General features: G+C 44.7%; 1 protein-coding gene across 5 annotated transcripts in view; it reads left to right on the forward strand.

Moving 5' to 3' along the window:
- LOC138468321 (exportin-5-like) overlaps positions 1 to 13,038 on the forward strand; it is a 2,334,215-nt gene that overhangs the window by 616,472 nt on the left and 1,704,705 nt on the right. For all 5 annotated transcript variants that reach the window (XM_069608827.1, XM_069608826.1, XM_069608825.1 and 2 more), the window contains exon 12: positions 6,214 to 6,304. In XM_069608827.1, coding sequence (XP_069464928.1) covers positions 6,214 to 6,304 — 91 coding nt within the window. The remainder of the gene's footprint in view (positions 1 to 6,213; positions 6,305 to 13,038) is intronic.

The raw sequence follows: 13,038 nt of genomic DNA on the forward strand, positions 1-13,038 counted from the left end.
GAAAAACCCCCATTCACCAGCCTACCTGTCACTCATACATGCTAAGTGGTGAGCCGGGCGGCTCACCACTGGGCCAATCAGAACAGAGTGCGACTTGAGTTGCTATGGCAACGCAGTCCAGGGTGCCAATTCCCCCACCCACACATCCTGTGGAACCCAGACAGTGGCACCAGTTGGAGGGCTTCTGTGGAGAAGACCTCCAAAAAGTGGAACAAAGGGCCCGACCTTGGTTGGAGTTACAGAGACGGACACGAACGCCATTTTAGAAAAGAGTTCTGGCAAAAAGACCCAACAGTTGATTAAATATTAAATAAATAAACCGGCGGTATCTTTAACATTGCACCAAAAAGTGGTGCGTTTAAAATCTGTGGGAAAATCCCATAGGAAATATTCCGGTGGAATATTTTACGTGGTAACCACTGCCACCAGCCAGAAACTCGACAAGGGGGGGACTGGACAGTGCCCCCTTGGAAACAGACCCAGGGGCAATCTAATTAACCCCCTCCAGTACTTCCACAGTATGATGGTTTGTACTGGTTCTGTTCACAATTTTGGACTAGTAAAGTCAATGGTGACTTTACATGCCCTGGGAGACAGTAGTCAGTCCCATGGTATGGAGTCTATGTTTGGGGGTCACTATGACACCCCTGTGTTACTGCACTGAGGGTGCTGTGTAACACATACACAAAAACAGATGATACCCTATGGAGTAAAAAATAAAACTCATTGCCCATAAGCACACAAAGTCAAAGTAATACCTCAAATCATGCATAAAAGTGGGAGGAAAAGAGTCTCACTCTTAGCAGGAGAAAAAAACAAACCCCAAAAATCCAGCAAAGCTGCTGGGGGACTCACTAGGCAATTAGCCTTATAAGAGAATTCTCCCTAACACATGGTGAATGGTTTTTCTGGTGAGATATCATCTAGTGCTTTTGTGGCCCATTTTTACAATGTCTGTTCTTTCTTCGGTGTTGGATGAGTCCAAGATGGTGATTGATGGTGATTGATGGTGATTGATGGTGATTGATGGTGATTGATGGTGATTGATGGTGATTGATGGTGATTGATGGTGATTGATGGTGATTGATGGTGATTGATGGTTTTGTGGATTCCAGACTGATGTTTAGGGATTTCCAGCTTCTTTTTTGAATTGGAGATGTTATTGGGAGTATAGTTTATTTGCATTAGCAGGTGGACCACAAAGGATATTTTCTTTATTTGTTTTAGTTGTAAATTACAGCTTCTTAAAATGTTGACCACATTAACAATTCCTGAAACAATCCTACAACTGCCTTACACAGGTAAAACCATTTAAAATTACATAACACAGTACAAGGAAAAGAAGAAAAATAAACAATTCCATCTAAGTCCATCATGAGGTACATTTATAATACAAGTGTATATATAAAGAGTATTATGAGGTGGCTGCTGCAGAGGATCTGCATCGGGAGTGTGGCTGTGACCAGGTTTCTTTTGCAAAAGGTTACATCTAGGGTGTGCCCTTATCGGTGTGTAATGGTCCCCTGCCCAATTGCTGTAAATGCATCATTGCTTGAGTTGTTCATGTTTTAGGTGATGATCTTTTCTTCAAACCAGATGTTGAAATCTTCTAGTATGATCAGGTGTTTATATTTTTGGGACATAGTGCCCCCAAGTGTGTCCGTTTAAGTAGGGTTGTGTTCGGCAGTCTTTAGATGAGTAGGAATGACAGGTTGGTTTGGTGGTCCAAGGCGAAGTGCAGAAGGAGTGATTCAGACTTTGGGATGTTTAGTGGTGGTGCTATTGTTATCTTTAGGTGGTCTTTGTATGCAACAGCAAGACCACCTTTGCTTTTTCCTTCTCTGTTGGCTTATTACAATTTTAAGCTGTTGGGTAGGGATTTGTGTGCGACTGCCTTGAAGGTTTGAGTTAGCCAGGTTTTGGGGAGGAATAGCATGTTTGTAGATCTGTGGTGTGTTTTGAAATTGATCTAGCATTAACTAGGTTGCAGTGTATCTTTTTGTTTTGTGTTTTGTCGTTTGAAAGTGGCGTTGGTAATTTGGGTTGGTATTGTAACGCTCACCTGATTCCCGCAGAGGCGCCGGTCTTGACTGGGTGAATGCCGTATCTTCAAAGGTGATGTGTAACACACGGTTGGCTCTTTGGGCTGGACCTCTGTGCACTGTATGTCTGACTCGAAGAGTAAGATGTCTGCAGATAGAAAATATGGGATTAATGAACTGGGGTTATTGGGTGCCTCTCTCCTCTTCCCTTTCTCTTCTCCTGTAGAACCCCAAAGGTTAACGCCCTCACCTTAGGTAAGTGAACGCCGAGCTCTCCATCTGCCTCGGGGCAGGGTGCCGTAACCAGTTTCTTCAGTGGATAAGGGTGCAGGCCTCTTGACCTCAGAGGACTGCTGTCCGTCGTTAACTGCACGAACGGTAAGTTCTGGGCACTTCAAATGTCTTAAAAGTCTTTTGTAATGATATCTCTTGTTTTGCAGGGTTCCGGCGATGGCGGATGGCGGGCTGATGAGAGTTGAGGATCGAACCCACGTGAGGAATAGAAGCGCCTGGAAGCACGTAAGTAAGCGCTTGTAGCCTGCTTCACGATGCGCACTAACTGTCCCTTTTATCTTGCAGGTACAAGTTCAGAGCTTTAGAGAAGCTGAAGGGTGCTGGAATACCCACTGGATTCGGCGTGGGAAGGAGTAATGGCACGTGAGTAATAAAGTCGCCCAATGTCTTTAAACGCACCTTCTTTTGTCTTTCAGATGCGGGATGCAGCGCCGAAGGCCTCCGGAGCGTGCGACGAGCTGGTAAGCTTTTGTCTTTCAGATGCCGGAATGCAGTGCGAAGACCTCCGGAGCATGCGAAGAGTAGGTAAGCCTTTGTCTTTCAGATGCCGGAATGCAGCGCGAGGCGTTGGTGACAGCCGATGGACCAGGTAAGAGATGCGCTGCCACTAAAGACCGTAGTGCTAACCTGTTCTTTCTTTGTCTTTACAGGTGCTGCTGAAGACTGGATTCCAGGATGGTAAGCCTTTGTTCCCTTAGGCCCAGGATCAGAAGCAGAAGACACGATGAGCGTTCTGCTGCAGAGAATGCAGAATAACACAAAGCAAGATTCATCCATCGGGTGTGGTTTAAATAGCCTCCTGTAGTGCTTAGGTGTCTCCTTCCACAGCCACGCCTAGGTAAGAAAAGAGTTCCTGCTTTCCAGAAGAGTTCCAGTGTTCTGAACATAGGGAGTGGCTCCTGCCCCACCCAACAGGAAAAGTAGTCCCAAACAGAAGAGGATCAGGGGTTCAACTGGCAGGTAAGTAAGCAGCATGGTCTGCTGCAGGTAAGTCCACCCAAGCATTATGAGCCCGGCGCTTCCAGCGCTGGGACTGGGCATCTTTATGAGCCTGGTGCCACTGGCGCCAGGACAGGGTCCAAAAGGTCCCAATTGGGACTGGCTGGCACTCGGAACCGGGGTTATGGGTCTGCTTCCAAGGGAGTCGGGCAAGTCCTGATCTTTTGGAAGCAGAGATCATGACAGGTATTGATTCCTTTTTATTTAGATTCTGCATTTGCTTTTGTTCTGTTTCTTCATTGAGTAGATCTAGAAGATTGCATTTTGGGCATATACTTTCTTCAGGGTTGTCTGCCTTCTTGCGTTGATTCTTCATGTCTCGCCAATTTTTATGTGATGGACGATGTGTTCATTTCGTTCATTTGTGCTTCTGTGGATTTCATGTCTGTCGGTTGTGTTTCCAGTATTCCTCCATATGTGTATAGGGTGTTTATGGTGTTTGTGGGTGGTTGGTTGATAGGCAGTTCGAGTGGTTTTGTTCCAGCAAAGGGGCTCTCTTCCAGTGGGCAGTTAGGTGTGCTGTTGATTGGTGTTGGTTGGCTCTTGGTTTGGGATGATTGGTAGTCTTCTGTTCGGTTTGTTCTATTTTGGCTACATCGCACATATTTTGATATTGGATACTTTTCCTTGGTTAGTATTCCCCGCTTGAAATTTCAGTGGCAATATTTGCTTGAGCTGTATTTGTTTGTGCTATTACGGGCGTAGACGGGGGGGGGGGGGGGAGGTTTAGGGAGTCGTAATGTATACGATGTTATTAAAGGGTGGAATATCCCAGGTGTCAAACTATCCCAGGGATCATACTGTCCTAGGAACAGACCTATCCCAGTGGCATAATTATCAGAGGTGCAAAACTATCGAAGTAAAGTATCCAAGAGGCAAATCTGTCCCTTTATCCCAGGGGGTTGTTTGTTGGTGTAGACTTCCTGTGGCGGAGTGATACGGACCTCGTATGCGTAAGACCTTGTAACAATGGTGGCCTGCAGTGGCGAGTAGCTCAATGTGGCTTTAACTTCCTGATGGTTGAGACCCACTTTAATATGGCTTTATGGGGGTAGCAGGTTCACAACGTAGAAAGACACTGTGGGGTGGCTGTCTCTCAGTGGCAATGTCTCAGGGGTAGAGTTCGAAGCGGGAAGTTGAAAGTGGACAGAATTAATAGTGGGAGGTTGAGACCTGGAGTTGAAAATGGCCAGGAGGCAAAGTTCAGTGTTGCTGAACTCAAGGTGGCGTACTCTAAAAAGTGGCACAAGTTGAGTGGCAGGACCTCACTGTGGCACAATTAAAGGTATCAGCGATCCACTCGGGTAACCTGAACAATTTCCTGAACACATGGGCACCCTTCATGGACTATGCAGATACGTTTCCAAGCCTTACTAAGAGACCTCCACTAACGCGATGACTCAATGGTTGAGCGGACTAAACGCCTGGGGAATGAGGCTCGACAGACCCCGGCTTCGCTGCTCTTATAGGAAACCGCACAGAACAATAGCATTAATAGCATCCCCTGAGGAATAAACTTGTCTTTAGCTCTATCTGATATTTTGTATTGTTGAAAAATGCTTGTTGATGTCGATGTGCACCGAATTTTGAATAATCTAATAAAATGTTTATTTGAAAAAAGATATTACATTTATGTCTGTCCGTATAGCTGTGTGGAGTATTTTCTAGAGATAAGTGAGTGAACAAATGATATATGTGCATCAGCCTGAGAGTTGAGCCTTGTTGCACTGTCCATGTTTCTTATCTTTAAAAGATTTTGCTTTTCATTCTTGTCTGATGTGTTGTCGCCCCATTAAGGTCGGTGTTTGGAGTTCACTTAACAGAGGGTTGTACAAAAACGGTGTTAACAAAAGGTTGCTTCCGCTGCAGTTCCTGTGGCTCGCTGGTAACATTGACCTTTTCCTAAAAATTACAAGCTGCCTATTGACTGTCCGGTTTAAATCCATGGATGAACTTTAGATCTATCTAAAAGTATGAAATATTTTTACTTACCTGGTGCAATGTACTGCATCTATATTTGGAAAGGGATTTCACATTAAAGCCACTGTTCTGGCTTTTAAACTTTGATTCTCAAAGGGCTTGTTTGACTGTTTTAAACAGTCTTTCAAAATAGCGATAGCATTTCACTTTCGGAAGTGCCTGCTACCAATTTTAAAAGTGCTTCTTTTAGAGACTTTACTATTTTTATAATGCTTATGTTTATTTTACTAGTTACCTGCACTATAGCCATTTGTTAATGCTTCTTTACCATAAAGCTTTAGAAATCCTTTAGCTGTTTGCGAAAGGGTGTGCAAATTGTACCTTAGATCCACTAGTTCCCTTCCTAAGAGTTTGCCGAACTGCTAAACCACAGCGGCCTATGTGACAATCTGTACTAACTTGATGGTTGCTGTGCCACTATACTCCAGATTGGTTTCCACAAGGCCACACCAGAGGACTTGTCGAAAAATCTCCAAGCATGTTTTACATGCATAGGTCTGAGATTAAACTCAAGAAGGAGTTTGGTAGTGGACTTTGAGAAGTCACAGTACCATTTAAAGGCAAAAATATTACTGATGTGGATTGATTTAGTAGGTGTCTTAGTCAACAGATCTTGCTCTTACCTAGACAGATGCAGTGTCTCTAGAGGGCGGTCAGATCTGGCATGCAGTGCTTCCATGCTGGCCAGCTTATTCTGATGCCTGCTGTAGAGGGCATCATCTGTACCCTTTGATACTGATTCAGAGAGTTCCCATTCTCATGTCTCTGGGCTCTGCCAATAATGCAAGATAAGGTTGAAGACTCCTTAAAAATCTGATCCTTCTAACTGGTCCTTATGTGCATTTGTAAGTCTGTTTGTCTTTGTGCTGCTGCTTAATTAAGATCCCTTGTCTTCTAGGTGGGCTTTCCTTCCAAACATAATAGCAAAAGTTGTCAGTATTCTCGTTTTGACTTTACTTCTGACGAGGACTTCTATAAATTCTCAACAGGTAAGCCATCCTATTCCTATGGCACGCTGACATGCTCACTCTTATATTTGACTGATAATAGTATGCAAAAGCTGTATGTTTACTCTCCTCTCAATATGAAGTTTATACTCAACACATTTTAGAATGGGGACTGGACTAAACCTTCCACTAAGCAAAATTCTGAGTGGACCAATCCTGGTTCATGGATGCCTTCCTCCCACACGGTCTGGTGAGATGGATTTCCATACACGGTTCTGAGGGAGAATTCTGGGAGACCACCCTTGTATAAGGAACAGAGTTTAGACACGTGGCTCAAGCCATGCTAAGCAGGCTTAAACTTCAGGGACAGTGGGGGTAGTAAAGTTACCAACGAGACCTACACAACACTCAAGCCAGTTGTACAGTATTCTATAAGGCTTCAACACACTCAATGCATTAAAACCAATAGGTAAGTATGGCTACCACACTAATATAATTCAAATAAATACGTTTAGTGTTGGTGTTACTAGAGAACCCACACCTTTACTTTTAAAACAATTAGAACAATTCACGTGTTAATAGAAGCACGTTGTGTAGAGTAAAGCAAGTACAACTGCGCCCATTAGCCTTCGGGTACCAGGTGCGCAATATAAATTCGTTAACATAACCAGATAAAGTTCTAGAACAGTTGTAAATTAAGAACACAAACAGTATAGGCAAAACAATTACACAGCCTTCTAAGAATAAGGCCCCTAGAACTTCAAAATTCCTTCTCTGACGTGGGTGTACATAGTGCCCTTAAGAGTCCCTAGCCCCAAGAAGTCTTTACAGAGTCGAGAGGCTTTTTGGAGTAGAGAAACAAGTTTTGGCAAAGCCCACAAGTTGGTGTGTTCCAAAGATGCAGAAACAAAGGTTAGTGCCAGAGCTTAGGGGGGTGGGGTCCTCTCCCAATCCCACCACACTAGGGGAAAACTCTTTTTGGGGGGGGGTTAGGGGAGTATCCTCAGTCGCAACCTCACCGATCAGGACCAGCCTAGGGGGGGGGTGGAAGAAAACAAAACACAAGAGAAGATTTGATTTGACCTATTTTAATCTATAAATATAATTTCAAACACTTTTTTTTTTTAAAGAAAGATGTGCAAAAGAAGCCATATGAAAGTGCATCAAATGCAAAAACATTTTGAGCACAAGAGCATTCAAATAAAATACATGGTCATAACAATACAGACCAATGTAGACAACAATTCATACTACCAGAATAAACACACCTCAGTTACTCTACAAACACTCCACTCACACAGCAACCAAGCATACTAGTCCTACACAACCAAATAACATACTAAAGTGCCATCTCATCATACTGCGCAGACAATGCCATACAGTGAAAACCAACCCTGTACCCTGGACACAAAGTGCTTGTTCAGACTTATTTATACCTGTAAGCACCAATGAACTAAAACACAATGTGCCACTACTCTGATAACGTGGCATCAAAGTGAATTGACGTCTACCTACACATCTACACAAGAAACATTCCATACAAGGGAAATTATAGTTCAAACAGCATTATTCTCCTTGCCTCCTCAAGAGTTGGTTTAAATGGGTTTATGAATGTTGACAGAACCCAGCCTTCTTCAGGACAAGTATAGTATATTCAGCGAGTGGAGAGATGTTATACCAGCCATCTGTATGGAACCAAACAATTCCCCTTTACTCTTGTAATAATTAACAAGACATCACTGTAGACCACTTTACTTTGACCATTGTCGCACAATTACAATATTTGCGCAAATTCCAATCTTCTGCACAAACAATGATTATTGGAAAAGTACTTGACAACAAGAGTGTTCACTTCCCAGTCACCGTCAACCTCTCAGCTAACCACCAAGCACCATAGAGTGAGCCAACCACCAAGTAACATCTCAAAACACCCAGTGGTATATCATGCGCTGGAAGATGCATGCCACTACCTGCACCAAAGCCACCACCAAAAACAAGGATTAAATATTAATGGGTGTCACTTAGCATGCAATTGATTAGTAAACCAATTGTTAAGTGTGCCTTGTCACCTTTTCCCAAAAAACATGTTTCATGGAAAAACCAGTCTGCATCAGGCAATGACACGCTGTGTTCAGAACGCTCAGTACTCCTCATCAACTAGACAAACTGCTCTAGGAATAAATTAACATTCCAAATACTCGTCGTGGCCTGAAAATCAGACATCAAGCGTAAAACATGAAGCACACCCGCTCAGTCACTTGTGCGCTGCAAAATAGAGACTAGAAGTAATGGAAGCCATCAAACTGTTAACTGACATGCTCATGGGGCTAATGGCACCCGCGGACTGTGTGCACTCCCGCTCAGTACGGTCTACTATGGAAAACCATTGTCCTCACATTTAAAACCACTGCGCCTCGCAACCAAAGTGAAAGCGTGGACTGGAAAAGTCTTGTGAGACTCAAACGAGTCCTGAGACTTAAAATATTGCTTGCCTGTACGTTCCTCTCTAATGGTGCTAGTTAGAAAATCAAAACCGAGCACTAACATGGTCAGCTGGATTCCCAAATGCGGCGGCCATCTTGAAATGGCTTAACATTCTTCAGTTTCCGGAGCGCCGGGCCAAACAATAAGAGCATATGGGGGACAAGAATTAATGCTGCAAATGATGTCCCCTAACCAATTTTGAAATAGCCAATTCAGTAGACCACACTGGTATTCTACGCTAATTACTACATACCGGGTTTCATGAATAAACCTGCAAATACCTGAGTTGGATGACTGGGACAGAAAGCTAGTTATTTAAAGGAAGCACTTGAGCTCATGCATTCCATACAATTGTCGTCAAGGGAGGAGTAGTGCCCTCCACATGTGTAATCCATAGAATAGCGACAGATCCCTTCATGTAAACCACCAGTTATATGACCTCAAACGAAGGATCCACCTCTGTTCAAATTTGAACAAGCATGTGTTGTGAAATACCTAATGGTATCTCTCATAGAAAACCTTGTGAAACCCTTATTCAGGTGGCCAATGAAGGGCTGACCCATTCTGATCCCAACTCTAGGGGTGAAAGAGTGAGAAAGGCTCACTGGGATGGCTAAGCCCATGGTTATACTAGAGGGAATAACCTGAGGGAGACGCAGTATTGTACTGGAGAAGGAGAGGAGGGCAAGATCCCTGAAACCTTTGTAGGCTGCATTACATCTGCCTCCCTCCCTTCCTTCCATTACATCTCTCCTGTCCCAACCCGATGTTCCTCCATATCTGGGAAATCCCCTAGAAGCCCGAAATCCATTACTTTCAAAAACCACAATTCCCAGAATACCTGTTTTTCTGGTTCCTATCCGAACACTCCCAGTCATTCTTCTTCTACCGTCCCTCTTATTATTTACTGCACTCCCAAACTGCTCATATTTATTAGTTCCCACAAATGCCCCATCTCATTAAAATAACCTCCAAAACATACCCCCTAGGATGAAGGCTAGAATTCCCTATAACACCTCTTCCCCATCCTTTTCCGTAGGATACACTGACACTCCAACCCCCCTTCCCCGTTTCCGACTTCAACACAAACACTTTCGCACAATGGACTAACACCAGAGCTGTTATCTGACATGTCCCAATACCAAGGGTCAGGCAAAGTCAGGCAGTTGACGAGAATCACACACACCTGACGGCCCTTTCCCTTCCCCACAGGGATAAAAGGTGGAGCAAGCGAGCACAGTACGAGCAAGGCAGTGAGCACAACAAGACTGCTATCCGGCAGATCAAGAAGAGGAGAAAGGCAGCAAATATCGAGAGGAAAGACACGACATTGCCCTTTTTCGACAAAACCCTGCGAAACCTCTGCAGATGGAATCATAAAACTGAGCACAATACCTAAAGTGTGCTGCAACAGATGCCGGCGGTACATGGAGCATGCCTACGCTGATGCGCAGGAGTAAGGGAGGCTCCCACTATCGTGGTACAAGCCTTGACTCAACATTCGAGGAAAAGCCAAGCGGTTCATCACAGCCGGTGAGTTGAAGGGAGAGCTGATAAGAACCGGGCTGTGGTGAATGAAAGTCACAAAGTGAGAAACCTTCAAAGAACTGTAAAATTGTAAATGGGAGACCAGCTGCAGAACCAGCACCATGTGGGTGTTGCTTTGAGAAAATCTGCTCGACCCACGTCTAAGTGAAACTAAAGACACCAGAAGGCTGTCGGACAGCCAAGCAGATAAGTCAAAGTAGTCATACAGGCGGTCAAGCAAAATCCCTGTATAGTCGAAAGCCTTTGACCCAAGAACTGTCGAGAAAATAAGGGATGTGAATGTGAGGTTGGCAAGCATGAACCCAGAAGAGGGATGCCAGAGAGGGGCAAAGTCTAAAGACCCAAGAAACGGCGTGTTAAAAGTTGTCCGAACTCGTAGGGAGTTCCAGTGGTGTAAAGTCACCACCCAAAAGTTGATCACAAGAACTATTTAAAAGACATTAAGGTTTGTGAAGCAAGAAGTATTGCAAGACAAGGGGAAGGAAAGCTCCCTCCCTTCCCCCCCCCGACCACCCTACTGTCAATTGGGATCAGAGCCTGGCCGAGGGAGATCCTGGGGTGAAGCTGTCGCCCAAAGTATACGTGAAGCAGAACTTTGTGTTTGTTTGACAAAAGGGAGCAAATTCCATGAAAGAGAAAGAAAGCCATAGTGAACCCGGTGGAGGGAGGCTACCCGTCGAGAAGGGTTTGAGCTTGATCGAGGGAGATCCATGGGTGAAGCGATCACCCAAAGGCCATTGAGAATAGGAATTGTTATTTAATTTATGGAATTCGATACATGAGGATTCAACGCCCGGACGAGGGGGACCCAGTGCCACCATGACTTCCTTGTAGTGTTCGTCGAAACGTTATTAGGGTCTGGTTTAAGCTGATCAACCACTAACCACATCAAATCATCGGGCCCCTGGTGGTTCTCTTGGAATGTTGCACCATGGGAGCCGTCAAGGTGCCATTCCGTATTCTGCTCCTCTGTTCATTTATCCTGACAGACATATTTCTGGTAGTCATGCGCAAATATACTAAGTCGCATGGACAGACTATAATGTACACAACATTTGTGGTTGGTGAATTTTGTTAATTGCCACTCATGCATCATGGCTAAACTGCACTGTCCTGCTGGTTAGAGGACATACACTACAGTTTCCACTGGGGTGGTGCCCCTTCACCCCTTCACATCGTTTGTGTTCCATGCTCACTCCAACGTATTTGGTATCAGTCTACCACTTGGAACATTAAACCTTGAATGTACTAACCTGTACGACATTTTTGCCACTCTTAAGGGCAAACCAAGGTAGTTGGGTCACACATCCCGTCGATATTACAAGACACCAATAAGTTCTAACCAATTTCCTGATGTTAGTATATTTGGAGAAATTTCTAACACACAGCCTATCCAAAGGTCCACCATGTTCGTGTGTCGACAAGAGCATCCCTGTTGGTAAATCTAGCTCTTTCTGCAGCCCGTTTCACAATTTTATGTGTATAACTAAATTGCATCAATCTCTCTGCCAGTGTAAAGGTTCGATATTGTTTGAGGCGGAGAAACTGCCCATAGGTTCAACCATCTTTTAAGGCCTTGGGCTGCTGGCTAGAATAGACCAGCAGAGTGTTCTGATCTCTAGGCTTATGGTACATGCTGGTCTCAATGTCCTATAGACATATACAAAAATGGGACATGTTTTTCTGAGGTACTCGTGAATTTTAGATCTTGATAACAAGTTTTCAACCAAATTACAAAATCTGACTGCCTTCTCATCCCCTTGCCAAATACAAAACATGTCATTGATATATCCGTAACAATGATATGTTGTGCAAAGGGGTTGTTATAAAATTCTTCTCATAAACCGCCATAAAGATGGGGTCAGGACTTTGCATACTAAGAAACCAATGGCCAGACGGTGGAATTGAACAGCTATGGAGGCTCCCTTACTTTGGCTGCTTTGAACAACCCCTATATTCGCTGGGCCCACTTTTGTCAAAGGCTCTGTTGCAAGAGGTCAATGGGCTGCAGAGCCAGTGGTCACTTTCGGGGTCCGGTTAAGCAAGGATTCAAATCTCTGGGGAGACTTTCTTAATGCTGGATCACCCAGGCACCCAGAGAGGCAAACCATCACAAGCCACATGACGTCAGGAGACCCTACACCCCCACCCCCCCCAGGACACAAAGGAGTTGGGCGGCAGAGACTATCACTGCGTTCAAGTAGCATCCAGCAACACTCATTGCGAGCACAAAGAACTGGCTCCTGGAAGTTGTAGAGGAGCAATGCCAAGTAGCATGTTGGAGACCTGCAGAGACCCAAGGACGTACTCGGAACAGCAACTGGAGCATAACTGGCCCTGAACGGAACTGGTCAGCCCACCGGATGGTTCTGGGACTGTTCCAAAGGTGGAATTCATAGGCAGGGGTTGGGCTAGTTGGTCCCACTAGCTTAAGTCGCGGCACCTTCTATGGTCTTCCACGGAAATTGGATTCTGGATGACTAACAGTCTATAACTGCCGTCCACTTGTGTGTTCTTCGTTGTAGTCTTGGTTCTAATGACAATCAGAAGAATGACTGAAGGAGTCTTCCTTTTATCCTTTATTTGAGCCAGGTCACCACCAGCCCTCCAATGGTAACAATCTGCACCATTCAACCTGGCAAAGTGTCCCCAGGCCTGAAAAGTCTCACCTCCTCCATCTACCCAGCAACGGACATCTCCCTGGCCATTTGTAGATTGGGGCCAGATAATCAGAGCCCCCACAT

Source organism: Ambystoma mexicanum, chromosome 4q, assembly GCF_040938575.1.
Source record: "Ambystoma mexicanum isolate Mex_15411 chromosome 4q, UKY_AmexF1_1, whole genome shotgun sequence".
NCBI lineage: Eukaryota > Metazoa > Chordata > Amphibia > Caudata > Ambystomatidae > Ambystoma > Ambystoma mexicanum.